This window comes from Phaenicophaeus curvirostris, chromosome 17 (assembly GCF_032191515.1).
Source record: "Phaenicophaeus curvirostris isolate KB17595 chromosome 17, BPBGC_Pcur_1.0, whole genome shotgun sequence".
NCBI classification, from domain to species: Eukaryota; Metazoa; Chordata; class Aves; order Cuculiformes; family Cuculidae; genus Phaenicophaeus; species Phaenicophaeus curvirostris.
In genome coordinates, this window is record NC_091408.1 from 8,452,833 (window position 1) to 8,475,275 (window position 22,443).

General features: G+C 42.9%; 1 protein-coding gene across 1 annotated transcript in view; it reads right to left on the reverse strand.

Moving 5' to 3' along the window:
- DGCR2 (DiGeorge syndrome critical region gene 2) overlaps positions 1 to 22,214 on the reverse strand; it is a 46,221-nt gene extending 24,007 nt beyond the window's left edge. The window contains exons 1-2 of the mRNA XM_069871258.1: positions 21,865 to 22,214; positions 4,246 to 4,368 (exon numbers count right to left, since the gene is read on the reverse strand). Coding sequence (XP_069727359.1) covers positions 4,246 to 4,368; positions 21,865 to 21,943 — 202 coding nt within the window. The 5' untranslated portion in view covers positions 21,944 to 22,214. The remainder of the gene's footprint in view (positions 1 to 4,245; positions 4,369 to 21,864) is intronic.
- Between the last annotated feature and the right edge of the window lie 229 nt (positions 22,215 to 22,443).

Consider the following 22,443-nt stretch of genomic DNA (forward strand, 5'->3'; position numbering starts at 1 on the left):
AAATTTGGCTTCAGTCTCAACATAAAATTATATGAAATCACACTGTTTGCCACAGAATTGCAGGGCAGCTAGCCACTACTCACCCCTGGTGCCCCTGCACGGCCCCAGCCAGGACAGCCAGCTGCCCTTGTGATGACTGCAGCCTCAGGATCAGGGCTGTGGGAACACTAAGAATTCAGCTTGCTGAAACTTTTCAGTGTTTCTGCTTCTGACCAAGCACATTTCACAAACTGTACTGAGAAATATCTTATAAATTAAGAATGTGGCACTAGGTAAGGGTGTGCACTACAGGGTGAGCTGAAGGTCTGCAAATTTAGATGCTGGGAGAAACCCAAGGACTGCTGTCAGAACAACCCGATCATTTATTCCTCGAAATAATTCCATTTTTTAAAAAAATAAATAAAGGAAGGAAGGAAACAGAACAATTACCAATATAACTGCAAGCTGAAACACTGGTATAGATTTACAAAAAGCACTGGAATTTAAGAGTTCTCTCTTCATACGTAAAAGAAACTAAGATTGAGCCTGCAGCATAACGGAACACAGGTTAAGGGCAAGAGCTATACTAAACCCTGCTCCACTCGTACTGCTGAAAATGAGTTTTGACAAGGCAGCCTGCAAAGAAGGTGATCTGATATTCTGGTAGAAGCAAAGCTGGAAATGTAATGAGCAGCAGATAGCAAACTGCAGAGCCTTTCCTTGTTATGGGTTTAAGTATAGAACTTCTATAAAGGTGAAAAAGTTCCTGCTTTGATTACTTGTACAGAAATGCGAGAGGAAGTGAGTAGAAATAATAAATTCTCATTTCTACAAGACCCTGTTTAAGGTATTAATGCCCGTTCCTACCATTTCACAGAAAACATGACTTTAGGATAAACTATTTTTAGGATCAGTTACTACTGATATGGAACAGTTCACAGATTTCATGAGTCTTCACAGATTTCATGAGTCTCCATGGCTTAAGAAGAGAGCTGCAGGAATGTGATAAATAAACCTTCACAGCTCACAAGAGCAAACAGCCAACGGTTTTAGTCACTAGAGAGATGAATGGAGGGTAATCGCCGCTGCAGATCCCACTGACATTTGTGTGCCTAGTGGGAAGGACAGCAGGAACAGTGCTTTACACATTGCAAGTTTGGGACAGAAAGGAATTCCATGTTTTAAAGGGAAAAGGTCATTCTGAAAAGAGATCTTAAGAATAAAACCAGCAATGATGACAATCTTCAGAGAAATATGTGGTGTGGCAAAACCAGGCATTTCATACACTGATTCAGACTGTAAACAAATTAATGTCTCACCTAATTGTGTTCTGAAAAAAATGCCAAAATAAGTTATTCTAATAAAAAAGTCCGGGGGTTTTGGGTGTTTTTTGTGCTTCAGACAACACAATTACCAGACTAATATATTAAATAATGTTCCTCTTATTTTAATAGGAGTTTCGATACTAACATGAATGAAATCAGGCCTAAAAAGTGTGAACTAAGCCAGGTGTCAAATAACTTAAAATGGCTTTGTATTAAACCTCTGAAAATGTGAGCACAACTAAGTAGCCACTGAAACACACCTTCATCACCACTACAGAACCCTAACTCACAGTCACTGATCTCTTCTGAGTTGCTCACATTACAGTGTGCCATTAGCAGCTCAAAGGCTGAACTAGATTCAGAGTCCTTTCTTGCAAGCTTTCTTTTCATGCTGCAGAGAGATTTCATACCTTTTAATTTAGAGATATTTTAATTCTCCAAGTTTCACAAGTCCAGGTGGATTCACTAACTGGTTCTTTTGGTATTCAGTCTGCCTTTATTGAGATTAAGAACGTTAATTACAAAGTGTTTAAAATTAGCTGAATCATCTCACAATTGTTCATCTAAACCCAAAGGTGTTTTCTAAATTTAAAGCTGCATCATTTCTTGTTAATTCAGCGGCCAAGCAGAAAGCTATCCCTCCCGAGTATGACACTCTGCTACTATTATTAGCAGCATTAGCTCCCCAGCCAACGGCCCAGGACTTAGCCTCTCCTATGACTAGTCACATACATCTTGCTTTCCCCAACATAAGAAACTTCCAAACTTATTCCGGCCTCAGATTTACATTCATTCATGCTAGTGTCTTTTATACTGCATCACTCAATTCACCTGCACACCAGCCCATCCTTATTCTTGACGGTTCTGGATAACACATGCCCTTCAGCAGCCACTGCAGGTCCCAATGCTATCCCACCAGTTTTCTGTTACAGGTGTAGTAGAGATTTTATACTCTGCACCAGTAGTTCTTGTTCCTCTGGTTTCCTGGCTACACTCCTTGCGTTACTGTGCAAATATCTCAGTTCTTTCACAAAAGCCACACCCAACTTTCTGGCTGTTCTACTGAGCAGAGCCTTTTCACCAATTACTTATCCAATTACTCTTCTCACTAAGTGGAATACTTTCCTTCTCTATGCTGTCTGTCATTTTCCCCTCTAGTGTTGCCTATGTATGTTATTCTCCTTTTCCTGTGTACAGATATGATGATGTCATTCCCACATATCTCCTTTCATTTAGTAACTTAACATTCTCCACACCATGTCAGCCAGACAGTCCTGCAAGACCTACACCCCTAAGTCAAAAGCAGAGCCTATCCATTGAGAAATATTACTTTCATAAAATCCTCTTCCTAGCCATAAACCAAATATTCTTTGTAACCCCAGTCCTTGAGTCAGCATCATCCTGTTGCATCCTCCATGCAACAACTCAAATTGTTGACTAATACATTAGGCAACAAGAGAAGATAAAAATACTGTTTTCTACTGTTTTCCAATATTCCCAAAAGTGATAGCTTCAAGGCATTCTCAGTAAATCCAAACATTAACATGTCTCTGCTTTCCGCTAGCCATTGACCTCCGTTAACCGCCAGAATTTTATTAGGTCCCTAGTTTTACGCATTTGTCCAAAGTTGGCTAAAAACAAGGAATAACACCAGCACAACTATAAAAGTACTTTTCTTTAGGACCTCCACATCAAAGAACGCTCTTAAGCAAAATATTGATAGCACAGCTTAATTTTCCACATCAGAAGAAGATGCCAACAGTTTTCTTCCCTGTGCTGCAAATATACGCACTCACACAAATTAGCCAAAAGCTTTATAGAAAGAGCACCGAACACATTATTTTAAATATTTGTGCATAGCACACACTGGGGAGATATTTAACTATAGCAGAGTTCCAAAGTTTGAGTGTTAATATTTACTTCTGTAATTTCACTAGAAACAAGAAATATTTAGAAGAGTTTGTTGCTGTACAATATCAACATTACTGTCTTGTAGCATTGCTAATATAGCTCAAAACTCAAAATGACAACAGACTGAACGCTGTGATGACAATGTGACAAAGTTCATGTGATTCTCTCCCAGGCAAACTACGTAGTTTACTTGGCAAAGAACTTAAAACAGTTTTTCCGACTGTAATTTAGTCACACTGTAGAGATAAAAAATCTGAATTATGCCACAGTTCAATTCATGCTTTCAGATTCCTGCTTCATTGTTCTTAGCAAAAAAAAGATTACAGGTCCTTTCACTATTAAGACACACATAAAAGGTGTTCACTGGCCTGTTTGTCAAGAACAAGTGAAAGTGTTCAAAATTGTGATTTTTTTATATATATATATATATATTTATGCATAATAAAAAATTTGTTTACTTGTTTATTAAAGTCAGTACCCAGTAGCTTTAGAAGAGAACCAGTGCTGGAGACAGGCTCCTGAAAGCATATGACCACAAGAGCTTATGAAGAATAAATACACCCAGTTGTTCGATAAAACAAAGTTCTCCACTTAAGCACAAGAAGCATAATCAGAACAGGGAGCAATAAAACAGGCTCTCTACCCAAGTCCAACAGTGTCACCCAGCACAGTTTGAAGGATATACTCATACCACCAAAACAGCCACTCTGAATTGCATCATTTTGGTTTAATTCCCAACATGGAAAAAATTGCGTTGCAAGGTGTATTCTTAGACTATAAACTCTCCTCACATCCAGGACACCTGCTCAGACTGTAAGAACGGAAGGATAATTCAGGCAAGCAAAACCACATTTGTAGCGTTAGTTGCACAAAACTAAGAGAAGCCAACTTAAAGTTTGTTAATAACGGGCACAATTCTACCAAACAATCTCCACTTCCAAATATAAATAAGCAAGTGATCTTAAAGAGTCAAAGTATTGCTGAAAAACAAGCTAATGCTGAGATGGGTGGTCTTTTCAGCTTTTTTTACCTGGACAGTCAACTTCATCACTCTCATCCTCGCAGGTAGGCCATCCATCACACTGCCAACTTGAAGGAATGCACTGGATGGTACCACTCCGACACGCAAACTGCCCTGGGATGCAGCGGAGCTCTAGGAAAGAAGAAGAAACTTGTGCTTTATTCCAAGTGTTATTTATTCTTGCAAGTCTATACACGCAGTTACCATCCACCACGTAACATATTGCTGAAGCATAATGGACCAAACCTCTGGATAACTCAGCCTTTTAAAAACTGCTTTGTTTCAGATCGCTTCCATGTTTTAAACTGCATGTTTGTAATTTTAACAGACGGGAGGGACAGCTTCTAGTGCTTGGGAAATAATTCTCTCAGACATCTGTAATAAAAACTTACTGATAAAGATACCAAGTGAGCAGCTATCACCACAGCATCACCCATTTACTGCTTGTGGGGCACTGAGGACTACTTATTCATTTGTCTCAGAACCAAAGGTCAGTGAAAATACGTCACGGTAGTTAAGTGCCAGATTAGATAATAAATTCAGAATTCCAGAATCCTCTTTTCATTCCAATCCCTGTGTATACCAGGACCCGCTAGTCTTGCACAAGTGTCCAGCTTGATTTACAGCCACTTCACGGAACTATTTGTTAATTAAATTTCTATATCCATGAACCTGTTTCCACTTTCTAGCTTGGGATCTTTTGTAGAATGTCTCCAAATGAGCACATCCTTTACAAGAAACTGTCAATATCTGCAAACATGTAGTTCCTGCTTCTGCAGAGCACTGCCTACTTGCCATCATTAGGCTGTCAGACCTTATTAGCATTATAAAAAGTACCATTTTTTTTCAAAGCTTTTTTATATCAAATCCATCTATCACATGCCAGAACCTAATAACTCAGCCTCATTTTGTGTACCTCAAACATTTTACAAGTGGAAAAAAAAATTCTGTCTGCACAAGTGAACAATTCTAAGCTTGTTTAGGGATGGCAGGTCTGCAAGTCGTCACCAGCATCCATAGGCTCACTTTCGCACAGACCACTACCATCTGTCTTTCTTACAGATGGTGGCTGTCAATTTTCTAACCAATGTTTTTGAACAACTTAGCACGTTTTCCTCTCAGCCAGCTGCAATAATCCCTGGTAAACTACATCTAGAGAATGAGCATCTTTAAGGAAAAAACAGAAAAACGTGTTTTGAAGTACATCACGCTCATCCCTGATGTTGAGAGAATTAAGTAGGTATCTTTTTCAGGGAGAAATCTCTACAAGACAACTTAAAATACAGGTGTGTATTCTCTCATCCACCATTTACAATCTAAGAAAAGAGCTTCGATTGCAGTTGCTACCTTCTTGAAATGCACATCTAAACTAAATCACGAGAGAGGTCACATTTGAGCGTTCAGACAACATGACCTAGCATAGCAAAACCAGTTGTTGTGCACTCTCAATAAAAGCTGTACCCACACACCTAGTAATTGGTAGAAGGTATTGATAAAAGGCTTCTAATTCAATGTTAGACTAAATTCCAGTTCTAGGACTGGTTTATCCCCAAAGCACAGACCTGCTCTTCTAGAAGAACAAAAGCCAACACATCCTCTTAGTAGCCACCTACTCAGAGCAAACATCCAGGTGACACATGGCAAAGAGCTCACACAGACCTGCCAGGCTACTGATGGCAACAGCAGCCTTGCTGCAAGGCAAGAGGGCTCTCACCTGCCTAGTGTTTCACTCATTCCAAAAAGCTCACAGGGAAGAAGCACAGAGGAAATGTAATAAAATCAAAAATAAAAAAATAAAAAGATCTACCACCTTTGCTCCTAATGACCCCCTGAATGAACATTGAAGTAATAAGTTTAGCCCAAAGAAGGAAAGGGAGAATAAAACCTTTCATTCCCTTAATCAGGGTGAATCAACCTTCATTTAGTCAATGTAGCAACAGAAAAAAAATTTAAAATCTATCTTCAAGTTAGGCAGGGAACAGATGGACATAAACCAAACACACACAAAATCCCAAGCTGAAATTAAAACTATTCAACTTTCACATTCACAGGAAAGCATCAACTCTTCACCACTTCTGAGCAACATCAGCACTCAGTGGAAGGTTTCTTTGAAAAGTTGTGTGATCATAGTTTCGAGTACAGAATGTATCTGTGAGCCTGTGGTAGACGCTAACACTGGAGGGACTATCCTCAGCCCAGCACCAGGCTTCCATTGCATCTGTCTGCAGTTACGGCAAAATACAATTAATAATTCAATATTTCATCATAGAATTAAAGAATTGGTTGGGTCAGAGGGGAACTTGAAAATCATTCAGTTCCAACCCCCCGGCCATGCGCAGGGACACCTCCTACTGGATCAGGTTGTTCAAAGCCCCATCCAACCTGGCCTTGATTACCTCCACTTTAAATAAACCCTTAATTTTTTTTAGTGCTCGATGTTAACAAATTCACACACACACTCTGAAGAAAGCTGTTTTGCAGACAGCATCTACCAGGGAAGCACAACAAGCCAATGTACACATGGCGAAAAACAGTAAAGAATGTTTTTCTCTCTCTACAACTTAATACACACAATTACTATTTTATGTACAATTACATATGCCTGGCTCAGATAAAAGGATGACTCCATCCCAATATTATTGCCATTAAAAAAATGCCAGTTACATGCCGTAATGTCATTACTTCCGGTATTAAAGACACTCCTCTCCGAAGAATGTGGATACATGGAAGTACCAAACATTTCTATTAAACCACCACTCAAACCAGCTGAATGCTTGTTCCCAATGGAAACCGTGCTGTCAGATACACTGATTATTTCAGACCAAGGAACACGAATTGCTATGCGGCTCTATTGCAGAGGGGGAGAAAAGTGACAATGAAAGGAATACCATGAAATGGAAGTCCCCATATTCTGCAGATGCTGCCAACATCTCCCTAACCCAGGGCATCATTCCCACACATTACTGAATATTACCTAAACCTTCACATAGCTTCTGGAAGAGTTCATCTGAATGCTTTTGCTCCCATGTGCTGTCTGATTTTCACCTTTGTGCTACACCATGAGATGCAATTACCTGAGAAAATCTGTCACTGGGCTCAGGTTGGACTCGGCCAGACCCAATGGCCTCCCAGAGGACCAATGCCAACGATCAGCTCTTTCAGAACCCCCTTGCCACCGATGGAGTGCAGTGCCACTAAGGCCCCACCACGCGCATACCAGGGAGTTGTCATCCAGACAGGATAAGGCAGTGAGTAGGCAGCAGGGCAGGTGGGTGGCTGCACACCCACATCATCACCCTGAATGCCAGGCTCAAGCTTCCTGCTGCAGAGCACATCAGCTAGCCAGGGAGGGAGCACCCAGAGGTATAACACACACACAAAACCAGATGGAAACTGATCCAGAACCCAGGAGATTCTCAGCCAGGGAACAAGGGAATCTGGGAGAGGTAAGGACACACAGGACAGGTGCCAGTCTCCACAACCTTGTCAGGCATTTCATTTCTATAGCCTATTTTTAAGTCAAAACAGCAGAAAAACAAAAACAATTCAAGCTTGTCTATCACAGACAAGGCCGGTCCTGCTGCCAGCAGTAGCACAGGATTCCTGACCACACACCAGTGCAGCACAACACAACCATCTGTTTTCCCTGACATGTGAGTGATCACTTAACATACCAGCAGACTTTCTACCTTCCAAGAGGGTGGTAAATAAAAACTGTCTCCTCACTCATGTAAGATTTCCAGTTCTTCAAAACAATAGCAAATTCTCAAAAAGCCCAGTCCCACTTCTGTCCCTGAAGTCAGGTGTCCCACACCATTTACCGCCCTTGACAGTAACTCAGAAAGGCAGGATGAGAAAGACAGCATCTTCAACTGCCACCTCCCAGTAGCACTAACAACACTTAATTTGCACCAGCTGTTAAAGCAGAAACACTTTGTATTTTCAATATTGTTAAAATATGTAACGGCACAAGTTCAGCTGCAAGTTAGTGGCTGTTGCAGCAGAGGCACCAATACAACATAAGCCAACGGCATCAACAACTGCCTAGAAGTAAAAAATGGGAATGCTCTGGCGCTTCCCTACAACGCGAGGAGCTACATCAGCAGTATCTTGATTCACATATGAAATTCTAACATAAAAGACTCCTTAGTCTTTTAAGGATCAGATGCGGTCTCCGCTACAGCACAAAATTTAGCAGACTGAACTCTCATTTTAAATTAAATTTATCTGGCATTTGCTGGGAAGAAGGAAGGCACATAAAACACGGGAAGTTGCAGCCATTGTACTTTTTGCACTATATATAATATAAACTAACAAAACATCACGACATTTAAGCAGAGTGAGAACATGAGAACACTTGAAGTAGCAAGGTGCAATTACACAGTCTCTTCACTTGATGGTCTCAAAGCACTTTTACAACCTTAACCCTCAATAACCTTGGAGCCACAGTATCCTTCCACCAGTGGTTACAACAAAACAGAGAAAAACTGCACAGCTTGCCAAAGGCTACAGAGAAGAGAAGCCTTTCAGCAGATGTCAGCTGTCCTGACTGCACTTCCATGCTTTTCATGAAAACACTGTTTCTTCCCTAAAACCCAAAGTGCTGCTGGTTTACCTGCACACTTCTATCTGAACAAACAGTTGCCTTCCAGAAATAACAACTAACAACAACGTGTTCTCTGGTAACCCTTCACCTGTTCTCCCAGCAGTGTTTTACTAAGAGCCACAAACTGGCAGAGGGAGCAAGAAACTCCTTAGATTTATATAAATGAGGAGAAGAAAAATTGAAATTAGGTTCAGGCCATATATCAGCTTAATATACAACACAAGGTAAAGCTTACTGTTGAGTGAAGGCCAAAAAAAACTCAACGCCAATTTGTTGGGACACATGAGATAATGTAACTTGCCCATGAGTCACTCACCTGAAAGAAGTCTTGCCAAAGCTACTCATGGACCTGTAACTTGAAATGTAAAACAAAACTTACGGAACAGCTGGAAACTTAATCAGACACCAAAAACAACAGGCAAGATAAGAGATAAATTTAAACACTGCCATACAAACAAGAAGTCTTTATTTCCCTTAGCTGCCAAATCTTATTTTTTCCTAAGTTAGTCAGTGACAAAACAGACAAGGTTTTTGACTAACAGAAAAAAATCTACTGTTCAATGCAAGTTCACCTTGCCAGTCCTGTTTTCGTAACAAATTTGATGATTTGGCTTTGAAACAGCCCCCTTCAGATCAAAGCTATTGTCTGTCTGCATTAATTTTAAGTCAGGTCAGCTATGGTTTGTCCCACTGCAACCAGAAAGATGACGTGCTCCAACTAATTCAGCAGAAATACTGTTGTACAGATCCAGTATCAATTAACACAGAATTGAGACCTTATAAAAGCTGTCTGCCAATGAAGCTAGAACATCTGCTCGTGTGCTTATTTTTTTTAAATATTAGCTCTAACAGAAGGTGTTTTCTGATATGCTGCACACCTCCACAGCTAGTATGCATCTCATGCTGCCAGAAGCTGCCCTGTAAGCATAGCTGGAATCTTCACCTCCACACTATAAGAAAAGCCTTGCTTGCTGACCAAGAGTCACAGCCCTGTCCCAAAAGAGCTGCCCCAGGCCACACCACCACCAAGTAAGGGAAGGAGCAGAGTGGGAAACAGCTCTTGGGAATGGGTAAAGAAACAAGCAAGCTGTGAAAAATTCTGTCCGGTGATAGAAGCCAACTGCCCACGAACCTGAAAAAAACACACCTTTCTAGTCTACAAGAAATATTTACTCGTCAAAAAACTTCTGCAAAGATAAGCTGAGGGGTGAACAAGAATGCTTTGATACTGTCTTCACAGGATTACTGATCCTCCCTCAATTCAAGACGTACATCTAAAAGGAATTCAGTCCAAAGAAATGCAACATACAATAAAAACACCAGAGGTATGTATCAAACACCTCCTGTAAAGCATTATGTGAGCCTATCAAAGTTCTCAAAATCTAAATTTCGGCCTTATATTTCCCAGATTGTTGAGTTCACCACTACAGGAAACAGTGGAAAGAGGAAGACTAGAAAGCGTAATCTCTTCTACAACAGAAATGTACCCCTGACAGACAGAACATGCTCCTTACTTATAAGCCACGTGTTCCTAACTCGGACACACAAACTCTAGCAGTACAAAAAACCCAGTGCCATGTCAATTCACAATTTAAGAGATAAGTAATGGATGGAACAATACAAATGAGCAGCCAGAGTACTGAATTAAAACACCTAAAAATATCAGTCTCAGTTCAAGAGAGTGCTCTGATACAAAGATTAAACCCAATCACTGATGATGAAAGTTTGGGTTCTTTTAGTTGCAATGTCTTAATTGCTCTTTAACAAAGAGATTCACTAGCCAGTAGCCTGATACATTAAATTTTCTTTTGGTAACTAAGACTACAGATGCATGTTAGGTTTTAGCATTTACACAGCTAATATAGACTTGAATCTATTCTAGTTTTTAACACAAAGAAACACCACTTCCATTTGCTCAGCTTATTGTTTGCTCTTGTCTGGTGAGCTTCATTTGTATGGAAATTGAAATTTGATTAAATGCACAAACCTAGCATTTAATGTTATTTCAATTATAAGCTATTACTGTAACTGAAGTGCATGTATTGGAAAAGATAAGCTTGAAGTACAATGGTTTGGTTTCATACATAAGCTTTTAACGAAAAATGGCAGTTTTGTGTGTACCTCATATGTACTTGGCTTATTTTGGCCACATTTCTCAAGACTGGATCTGGTAGATCCTCTGGAATTGTTTTTGTAGACTGAGAGAAAACAGAAGACAAAAACTTCCTGCTCTCTCAGTGCAAGTCACTCATTGCCCCAAAGCAGATGAACTAGCCTGTAAGAAAATATTCTATTCAGATCTCAAGAGGCAATTACAGCTACTTAAAGCCGATTAAGCATGAACAAACACTAACTACAGGTTCTTAGGTCAGTAACTCTTATTACTCAGATTTAAATTCCCCAACAGGTCCTTCTTATATTTTATAATACTAAACTTATATACTTAAGACCTACATATTGCACTACCACAATTAGATGTGTTAATACATGAACTAAGTCCACTGAAACTGAAAACTTTTTTCTTAAATCATCATTGCTATATGTCCTGCTACACAGTAAACTGTTCAAGTATGATCAGACCCTAGCACCTTCAGCAAGAAGCCTCACCCCCTAACTCCTTAGCACCTGGAGATCTTCCTCCGTATTAGCCTTCAATAAATGCGTGCAAACAAGCATCAGAAACAAAACAACAAAAGAAACACCACGTCATGAAACACACGTACAGCTCCATACCAAGTATTTATGCTCAAGAGGAAGCACAGCATAGCCAAAACCTTGAAATACCCTTAGTATGCCAAACACAAAAGTACCCACAATGGGTCTCTGAATACAATCCTAAGTGAAGACATGAGAAGACTGTCCGTGAGCCGTTTCCATGACTTGGCCTTCTCTCAAGCCCACTGCCGAGGTTCACTGGAGCAGGTACTGTATCTTACACACACCATTTCCAGCCCTGTTCCGCGTGGCCACAAGTCTACTGTGAACAAAAGGGTTTTGGTGGCAGAGAAGCTAACTATAAACCTGACTATGTCCAGACACAGTCTTTGAACTGTTCTCCTTGTTTTTAAATTGCCTCTGAGGCATCACTGATCCCACACAAGGGCTCTGCTCTCAGACAGGCAGAGCCATACCAAAGTGGGATTTCCCCTCAGCTCTCCATTGTGGAGAAGTGTTCGCTATCCATGCATTTCCCAGCAAGTTTCTTTATGTTACTTGGTGAATCTTACTTAAATTACATGGGTTTAGATTTACTCTTATCCCACCCATCACTGCATTCAGCACAGCAGAGTGAATGTTTTTATACATTATTTCATAACAAAGCCACAGTAGGAGGAAAAACAGACTACAACAACACCACTTAATTTTCAGAGAAAAAAAAATTGTCAAGCTTGCAAGTCACCATCACAACTATCCACTCCGTAGATTAAGCTTATTAAATTCTCTCAATAAAATTGCTTCCGTTTACTGTTCTTCAAATTAAAAGCCTACAGAAGAACAGAGCACTCTATTCTCATGTTCAGCTCTACATTACATACAATACTTGGCTGTTCATCTGAGCTACAGAAAATGTGCCTAAGCATGATCCTTTGTCAAGCAGCTTTCATTTGTCACAGCCCGAGTGTGTGCAGGATGGTAGGAAAGCACAGGGGCATAGAGCCCAGCAAAACAAAAGGGCCCTGTGCTATGTACAGAGCCAAACAAAACCCACGCCTACACTCAAACTTCATTCCAGCTCCTGAAAATTAGACATTTTGGACCTTTGATCCCATTTGGCAGGAACACATCAGATCCAAAAATAAATAAATCATACATGTCAGAGGCACCGGCATTTTCTGCATGACCTCAGCATGCAGTTGCATGAAGTAATTAAAATAGTGACAGCACTCCAGCTGAAATCTGTAAATCCTTAATGAGTAACTCTAATGAACACTCTGTATTACTCAATGTTCTGTCATAGTAAGTTATGCTAGATGACCCCACCATCCATCAAAAGATTTTACAGCACGGTAAGGAATGCTGGCAGTCTCCTTCCCCTCATCCCCTCTCATCGATATTATACCTACGCTCTGCACGAGCCTGGAACTGACCCAGTTTCTCCCTGTGAGCAAGTGTCGTTCACTGCAACTCATTGTCTGCTCTTTGTCTGGAGGGCAGACGCAATGCCAGCAAGGATAAAAAACAGAAAATCAAAACAAAAGGCAGTGCAAGAGACCCGGAATTCAGGCAAAGCAACAACGTCAGAGCTTCTCGAATGGGAATCCTGGCTATGATATCCTAAGACTTAGAAAACACGGACTTCGTGCTTAATGAATGTGGACGCTTATTCCTAAAGCTGAAATGGAAAAAATGCATTTCCCAGTTCCCCAATACTGCTAAAACCAAACAGAAAATAAAACTCGCTACTTGAACTAGGCTGAAAGAATACTGTGAACTAGGCAATGCGGCATTCCAGACTGAAAAACAGTTTATTTTCATAGCAGTGGGGATACCATTTAAGCAACAGGCTTGCGTTTGGTTTTTTCCTCCCTAAGAAATGGTTATATTATGATAGCACGTAAATAGGCAGAAGGGGGAAGGCAAAACACAGCACTAGCAGAAAGAGCACTCAGTATAAACAAAATGATACCATGGGTACTCGAGAACCCTTTAATATGTGTCAAAATTAAAGCTGACATTTCCTCTATACTAACAACCTTGTTCCAGATGTCAGAGGCTTTGTACAGTCTCAGGTGGGACTGACGAGTTTCAGCTTAACAGTGACAAGTGACCTAAACCTGCGCTGCACCACAGTTTTGACCCTAAAAGAAGACTGGTTCTGTGACAGTGCTAATCACACCTCACAACTAAATGCACTAAACAACTTCAAGAAAGCTTGAAACCAAGGTGAAGACCAGAAAAATACAGCATGTAGTGCCAGTTTTGGAAAGCATAAAGCGAGCATAAGGGATGGGAGCTACAGCTGCCGTGAGCTCGGAGGGCAGGAACCCAGCATGGTCTGCACTATTTGGCAGTTGCCAGCCCTCCAGCCCATCAGCACAGCATGCAGCCACTGTGGCATGGTGGCTTTACAGCTGCAGGCATGGAAAAGAACAAGCTGGGGTAACCCAGCCCCAGCACCAGACCCTGCAGGACTCCCAGCCTCCTCCTGCTGAGGACAGAGGGACACAGGGGCAGGTATGGTATTCCTACGGAGCTGTTGGAAAGGGTCCAGAGGAGGGCTACAAAGATGATCAGAGGGCTGGAGCACCTCCCATATGAGGACAGGCTGAGAGAGTTGAGGTTGTTCAGCCTGGAGAAGAGAAGGCTCCGAGGAGTTCTTATAGCGATCTTCCAGTACCTGAAGGGGCTAGAAGAAAGGTGGGGAGGGACTGTTCACAAAGGCTTGTATTGATAGGACTTGGGGCAACAGGTATAAACTGGAGAGGGGCAGATTTAGACTAGGCATAATGAAGAATTCCTTCACCTCGAGAGTGATGAGGCACTGGAACAGGTTGCCCAGGGAAGTTGTGGATGCTCCATCCCTTGAGGTATTCAAGGCCAGGTTGGATGGGTCCTTGGGCAGCCTGCTCCAGTGGGAGGTATCCCTACCCATGGCAAGGGGATTGGAACTAGATGATCTTTCAGGTCCCTTCCAACACAAACTATTCTGTGATCCTGATTCTACGATTACTACATCAGCAACATAGGAGACAACCTCCATAGAGGCCAGATTTCATCAAACACCACTACTTACGAAACATGCTCGTGCGTACTAAGAAAACAGCACTATTTCTCACACAGAATATAAATACGGTCACGTACATGACATATTAATTCTCCCAACAAATGCAGCAACAGAAAAAAAGTCCATTAAGAATGACATCAGTAGTGAAATACTCAGCAAGTCATCAGTCCTGTCCAGCAAACAGCACCATCACAAACAGTATTTTCTCCTTTCCAATGCACATACCCACATCGAGACAGTCAGATTATCCACAGACATCACAAATATTTAAATTGACAGGACTATCTGGGTACCTCAGCTTAGCTCCTTCCAGGTTCCACCCCCAATCCTCACCTCAAACCTTCACTTTCTTCCAAACACATCTTTTACAACAGAATTTAGATGCTCATACTCTGTTGCATCTAAATACACTAAATTTTTGCATTAACGTACACATATCATTCCTGCTCACTTGCAGTTTTTCCACAAAGCTGGGGTCATTCTGAACAAGGAAAAAGCATCAGGTGCTCAGCTCTTTCTTCATAAGTTTTCAGCAATACACACACTTCTTTCCTCCCAGCACCTCTGTGCTGGTTCTTCAATTATAGAATCTCCAGCACGTTTTACAGTCACCTCTGGGATGTTTGCAACTGCACAGCAGTGCTAGTAAGTCTAAACAGGCCAACCTGGTAATCAGAAGTATGTGAATGCCAGGAACACTTCTTTCTAATTTCTGATAGCCTCTGCACAAGCTGCTTGTTGGAAAGTCTCCAAGAAGCAATCTAAAGAAACTACTGATAGAAGTTGTCCAGAAAGTACTTCTGTAACTTATTGCCTGACAGCTGCCTACCCAAAACTACCCCCAAAACACCCCAAGCACGTGATGAGTTCCTCTGCTCCTCCAAGCAACTACATCCTCAGGACTGGAAAAGCACACGTCCTATCTCACCAACCTGGACCAATATTTGTTGTAAGCAAAACATGGTTTTCACCAAAGAAGGATCACCAGGGAAAAGAGCTGTGTTCCCTTGGACCAAATAAACGGTAGGTGTCAGGAAAAAAAAAAAGCTAAAACCCAACCCCTGCTCTACAGAGATCAGAGATTTCTACAGAGGAAAGAAAAAAATTAAATCCAAAGTTTTACATGAATTGTATCAGTATTTTATTTAGATCAGGTTTCAACAAGAAGAATATTCAGATGAAACACGATAACAGCAATTCAAGAACTGTCAGAGCAATCAGGTCTAATTTGTAGCCATCATCAAATCGAAAGTAGGAACTGCCAAGTTTCAGCAGCATTAGTTACCCCTTTCACCTTCAACAAGACAACACATGTTCCTACTTTGCAGGAAAACACGAAAAGGTAATGTCATCTGTTTTCAGTACAGGATTCAGGGCTCACACATATCCTTATACTTTCAGCATGTGAGCAATCAAAACAAATTTTAATGAAAATACATAATGTAAGGCCAAGCATGTATTTAGAATACCTTGCTGAACCTTTCTTTTCTTTCTCAAGGACTTCCCTGTTCTGGTTATCAGTGCAACAACCCCTCACACACTTGTTACATCTCAAAATACAAAACAAACCCGAGCACTCGCATTAACCCCCTAGGAGAAGCAGCAGCTCTGCCATTTAACAGTTTCCCAGTTCTACGCTGACCACACTTCGTGTACCAGAAGTTCAAGGCAGGGCACACAGGCAGTGTGATGCAATGCATGCCAAGCACAACAGCAAGTTCTGCTCATCATGTAGGAAGTTATTATATGCATCCCATAGGATGAAATGAGACTTTATAAAAGTTGCAAGAGATCATCATGTAAAAACCCAGAGACTCAAGCATTGCTCAAAGAGCAATTGTAGAGGTAGTGACTACTCTTGCATTACAACTCAACATCAAAACCAGCCTTAACAACACTAATTCAAGGGGACAGAATAATTCATTGAAGTCTTGGCTGGTGTTCTGACATTCACTGGGGGATTTTACGTCTTTTATACCTAGTATCTAAAATCATTCTCTCTTCAAGCTCACTGTGCCTTTCTCCCTAACTACTGAGGAAGCCGCAGCACTTTCAAAGCTGCCACCTCCCACTACAGAGAAAGGCTGCAGCAGTGCTCTCTTCTCCACCACTACTGCTCTTCTGGTCTAACCCTCTACTCCCAAATGTACCATAGGGACACAGAAGCTTGCAAATCCTGAAGCTCCCCTTCTGGTTTATTACTTCCAAAAACTAGTGCAAAGCCCCCTGCCTACTGACTTCTTATTTCTCCTTTGATTTGTGGCCATGGCTAGTAGCAAACCCACTCACACCTCAGAAATTTTGCCTTATAATTAACATCAAGAATTACCGGTCTTAAAGTATTAGACCCGCTAATAAGGTCTGATACCTTCTGCCTCGTGTCTCTGCTATGTTGACAGCAGCTGCAAGAATTTTCAAATCCATCAGCCTCGCTTTGTTGCTCCTAACAAACAGCGGAGCACAGAACACCTGGAAAAGAGCATACTAATATATAACAGTAGGAAGAAAAAAAAACAAAACCAAAAAAACCAGTTGACTAAGAAGTAAGGGGATGAGGGAGGAACATAAGACTGGAGGGCAGGCCAGCCCTACTTCCAGCAAAATTAACTAAGGAGGTACGACAAAAAACTCTTCTGCCTCTCACACCTATAAGCCCTCATCACAGAATTCAGCTAAATGCAAATACAGAGACTGTAGTTAGCAATGACATGGAACCAAATAAATACTACTCATCACAGCTCTAGCTTAGGTAGAGATGGTGAACAAAAAGTAAAGTAAGGGCTTCTTTGCTAACCTACAAACTCCCTTCAGAGTAGAGGAATGCTGGGCCCATGTCACATTTTATGACTGCTGTCTTTGGGCTCCTATTGAATTCACTGACACAATTCAACTATCCAACACCAGACACGGTCAGTCACAGCAGACAAGTGGATCATCTTGGCATGATGCTCATTGCGGTCTTGTTTAGGCTTCTACGGCTTTTGACTAAGTAGCAAGAAAGAGCTGGCAATTTTAACACACCTGTCAAGCGTACTGTATCAAAGCACCAACAGCCATCAGTAAGAGCATAACTGGCTGTCGTGTGCAAGCACACAACAAAGCTTATGAGAATTTCAAACTAGCTAAAGTTGTGGGGCTTTTACATTATACCACTTGCCTGGAAAGTCTTTCTAAGCATTGCCAATTAGGCAAGATGTGCAAAATTTTTAAAAGCAGAATCTGGGTAATAAAATTACTTCCTCTAGCTAGCTCTGAAGTGGAGAAAAAGAACTGCAAGTATGAGAACTCAACTGGCTTTTAGCTGCCTGGCAAACGCTCTAATAAGAAAGCCTGATGACCTACATTCACAAGGCCCTGTACTAAACCACTATTACAAAATCCAATATAAAGCCTGACCACGTTTAAGTGTTTTCCATTAGTAAGCAGCACGATCTTGTCAGAGAAACATGAAAACATGGTATTGTCTTTAGCAATGCATGATCTTAATTAATCCTCTAAACACTATTCGGAAACATGTCATCCTGATCATTCCAGACTGTTTAAGTTCAATGTTACATAAAGACACCAAAAACTTTGCTCTTTGATGTGCAATGCACGTTAAAAGAAACGGTAATTTTTTATATACTCTCAAAGTTTGCTCCAAACTCAAACTGTAACAATTGAAATCTCTGATGCTCTTTAGACAACCAACAGAACTCCGTTAGTGTTCAGAAACTCGGTCTAAACCTGAGCTAGAACGAGGACTTCTTTGTTCTATTAGAGATATTTGATTATTACAGATTATCATGACTCAGTTAACACATCATTGACATATTTCCTCACATAAAAACAGCCAGCTAGTCAGATAACCTAAAGCAGATGTTTTGAGTTGTCCCAGAAAAGATATTATTAAGTCAAACCCTAGTGTGGTAAACATAACCAAAACCAAGCATCTGAACAACAGAGATCATCAATTCATTAAGTGTTTAAAGGATATATTAAGTTGGTCCGTCACTGTATACTAATATGGTTGGAAAAATTGGATATATTCAGCTTCAACTCACATTAGTAGCTTCCTAATACACAGCGAGTAACACAACTCAAGGAGAAATGCCCTACTTAAAAAAAAAAAAAAACCAAAAACACAAACTCCTTCAACTATGCATTATAAAGCAGACAACTAGTCAAAACAAGCAGCTTATGGTCAAAACAGTTAGAAAGGGAAATTGAGAAACACTGGGATAAAAAAATCCAAGCAGAAATTCTCAAAGGCAAGTAATTACCATGAGAAGTCCATGGGCTCAGAAAAATTTAATGCCCACGGTACCTTCAGGAACCCAAGTCGCCAGAGTGAGGGCTAATGTCATGGTACACTGGATATACCCAACACTGTTAGCAATGGCAGTAGCATAAAACAGACTCATATAACCAAGAAGGGAATATCAGGAAAAAAGGAAATTTTAATTAATTTCTCTCCTAATTTACTAAACGCCATCTCGCCCCTAAATGCAGAAAAAATAGGTCCACATGAAATCACTGCCTTTCAGATTGCCTGTAAAGATACTACAGTTGAGGAGGTTTAAAAGAAGGTTTTATTTATCTGAAGAGCACAGCAAGAACATGAATACAAAGCTAGCGTCAAATTAACATGGAAGTACAAAGAGGTGCCTGATTCGCTAGGACTGAATTGTGAAGGGACTACACATTCATCTCAGAGTACATAAACCCTCCCATCACTCTGCAGCACTCATCTGATACACTTCCTAGTACAGATTTAAGCTACGCAAGCTACAGACATCGTCTCTAAACCAGTAAGACAGATGCTACAATAAACAGGTTTAAAAAAGCCAAATGAAAAACAAAGAACACTAGGAAAGTTAAGTCCAAATACTCTTCTCTTTCTGAGAAAATCCATGCATCTCCCCAGGAAAGATGAGGGAGACTTCTTCACCACCAATTAAAACTATAAATTTGGTTCTGCACGTCTCCCGTATTTGCAGGAACCAGATTTTCTCTATTCGCACCTTTTGTTTCAGGATCAACCCATATATGATTTCATCTACTAAATGAGAGATCTATTTGAGACAGCAGATCCAAGATATTTAAAGAAGCATGCTGAAGAGCAAAAGACATGGGCCAAAAACTGTGACAGCAGGCTCAGCGACGGGCGCTCCTTGGTGGTGGCACCACCATGGACAGCTCAGACCCCCTCAGCCGCAGGCTCCCAGCCCACAGCACGGAGGGGCACGTTCCAAACTGAATTCCAAAGTGCCTCCTACATTAAGGTATTCCAGCTGCAACGCTGCATCCTGTTGGGTTACTTCACATGAAGGTTCATGAATACAGGTGGTCTGAGCAAAATTCAAGCGTGGCTATGGAGCGGCCACAGAGGGATCCCTGCGTTACAGGTTTCAAAGCTAGTGGGGTACAACCAGAGCAGGTGAGAGGGTCTGTCTACAGGAAGGATAGTGCTGCCAGCGCAGCTACAGCACCAGAAATCTCTAAAGCAGACATGTTACTGCACTGGTGAAAAAAAATTCATCTGCCTTACAGAAGCAAACCTCAGTGCAAAACTTGTCTTCATCCATCAAACACCAGCTGCTGAGACTTGACACCAAACTGGAGTGACAACTGATCTAACACAACACGGAAAACGCCATTTTCCAATTTCTAGGAGCTACAAGGCTCAACGCCAAGAGCTCAGGGTCAAATCCACCCACCTGTAAAAGCACACAGACAGCTACAAAGCTCTGCTGAACATTTTCAGCCAGCAATTCTGCTCCTGTAGCGCTTGGTGTCAGCTATAAGGGAAGCTACTTGCCATCAGTTTTACACAGTATCATCTCCCACATAAAAGCCTCTAGCTGTAATAATACTAGGCTAGCAACTCCATGTATTTCCTTTTTTACTGCTTAAAAGCACATCATAAGCCCTATATATATGCTACGCTGCGCTGCCAGAAAAACCAAGCTAAAACAAAACAAGACACAATAGTTTCAACATCTCAGTGAGTTATTTCAATAAGACTGCCTACACTTACCCAATTGTGTTTCAGCTGCGCTGGGAACTTGCTTAAACCCAGTTCACCAACGCTGTTCTGATTTACTAGTTTGGGTCATTAAAGTTACTTGAAAAAGAAAGAAAAAGGGAATTTCTAAGTATGTCACCATCCTTATTCTCCTCCTTACAGAAGGAAGAGGCTCATCCTGGAGCAATCGCCCTCTGCGATGGGAGGACAGCTTCCAAACCTGCAAAGCCACTCTAGACAGTCTCTCACTTTGGCTACCAATACTCTTTGGCCAGAGCTGCCTAAGATACCTGAAGTTCTGCCTAGCTCCAAGCAATTTCAACACCCAAAAAGAAACCCCAACTAAGCGGTGCAGCTAGAGAAGTAGAAGTTTTCAACCAGCAAACCCCAACCACTTCTCCAGAGTCAATCACCTTAACATTTTAAAGCACTGTGCTGAGCAGCTACCCACAAACTCCGACGGTAAATTATTCCTCTAAAAGAAGCAAGGCCAGAATTCAGAAGATGACAAGTTTCTGTTTCCTTTTTGACAAAACCATATGGCACTTGGAAATGAGGCTTCCCTCTTGTTTTGTTGGCATCCAAGGCACACAACATGAAAGACGGTAAGGAAGATGCACCCGACAATTCAGTCACGTCGCTGCGTTTCCACTACTCATCAGTGTGCTGGCAGGGAGCTTTCTCCTTGCTCCTTCCCAACTGAAATGGGGTTAGTTACCCCAACCCTCAGCCCCCCCGGGCTGGGCACAGGGGAACAGCGGCTCCCCCGCCCCTCAGTGAGGTCCTGGCTCTTTTAAAGCAAGAAAAAGGCTGCGAAGCCCTCACCGAGCCCCGGCCCCCTCGGCAGGAGGAGGGGGCAGCACAGGGGACCCGGAGGGAAGAGGAAGGGAGGCTAGGAGGGAGGAGAAAGGGTCCTAGGGGGAGACGGGGGGGAGCCTGGGGTAGGAAAAAGAGAGGAGAGAAAGGATCCCGGGGGATACGGGAGGGGACCCTGGGGGAAGGAAAGGAGGGGAGAGAAAGGATGCCGGGGGGAGGCAGAGAAGAGGCAAGATGGGGGAAGAAGGGATCCCGGGGACTCCAGAGAAAGCGGGGGGGGGGAAGACAGGGGAAGACGGGGGGGAGGGGATCCCGGGGACCCCAAAAAGAGACGTGAAGGGTGGCGGGGACGCCGGAGGGGAGCGAGCGGGGGGGATCCCGGGGACGCCGGTGGAAGGCGGGGGGAGAGGGGACGATCCCGGGGGGGACCCGCCCGCAGGCTGCATCGGGAGGACGGGCACCCGCCGCCCCTACCTGGCCGCAGCGGCTCGGTGATGCTCAGGACCAGGAGGAAGAGGAGGAGGAAGGTGCCGCTGTCCGCCTTGGGCACCATTTATCCTCCGTTCATCCTCCCCCGCCGCAGCGCCACAAACCCGCGGGGAGGGACGCGAGGAGGAAGAGGAGGAGAAAGAGGAGGGGCCGCCGCCCCCGCCGGGCACAGACCCGAGCGGTTGTCCCCGGCCCGTCCGCCGCCGCCCCGGGCGGGAGCCGGCGGCCCTGGCTGCGGCGGCGGCTGCGGGAGGGGAGCGGCGCGGTGAGGCGGCTCCACGCCGGGGGCCGCTCGCTGGCTCCGGCCGCGCACAAGATGGCGGCCGCACCTCCCCCGCCCCGCCCCGCGCGCGCGCGCGCCGCCCCGCCCAATCAGCGCCGCGAGACGAGCGCGCGCCGCGGGCTCCGGCCCCGCCCACACGCGGGGAGGGGAGGGGCCAGCGGGGCGGGGGCGCGCGGGGACCCGATCGCTCCGCCACAGGGAGAGTCCGCTCCGTCCCGGGGGTGCGGGAACCGAGTCCCTCCGCCACACGGACAGTCCCCGCCGTCCCGGGGGGGCGGGGA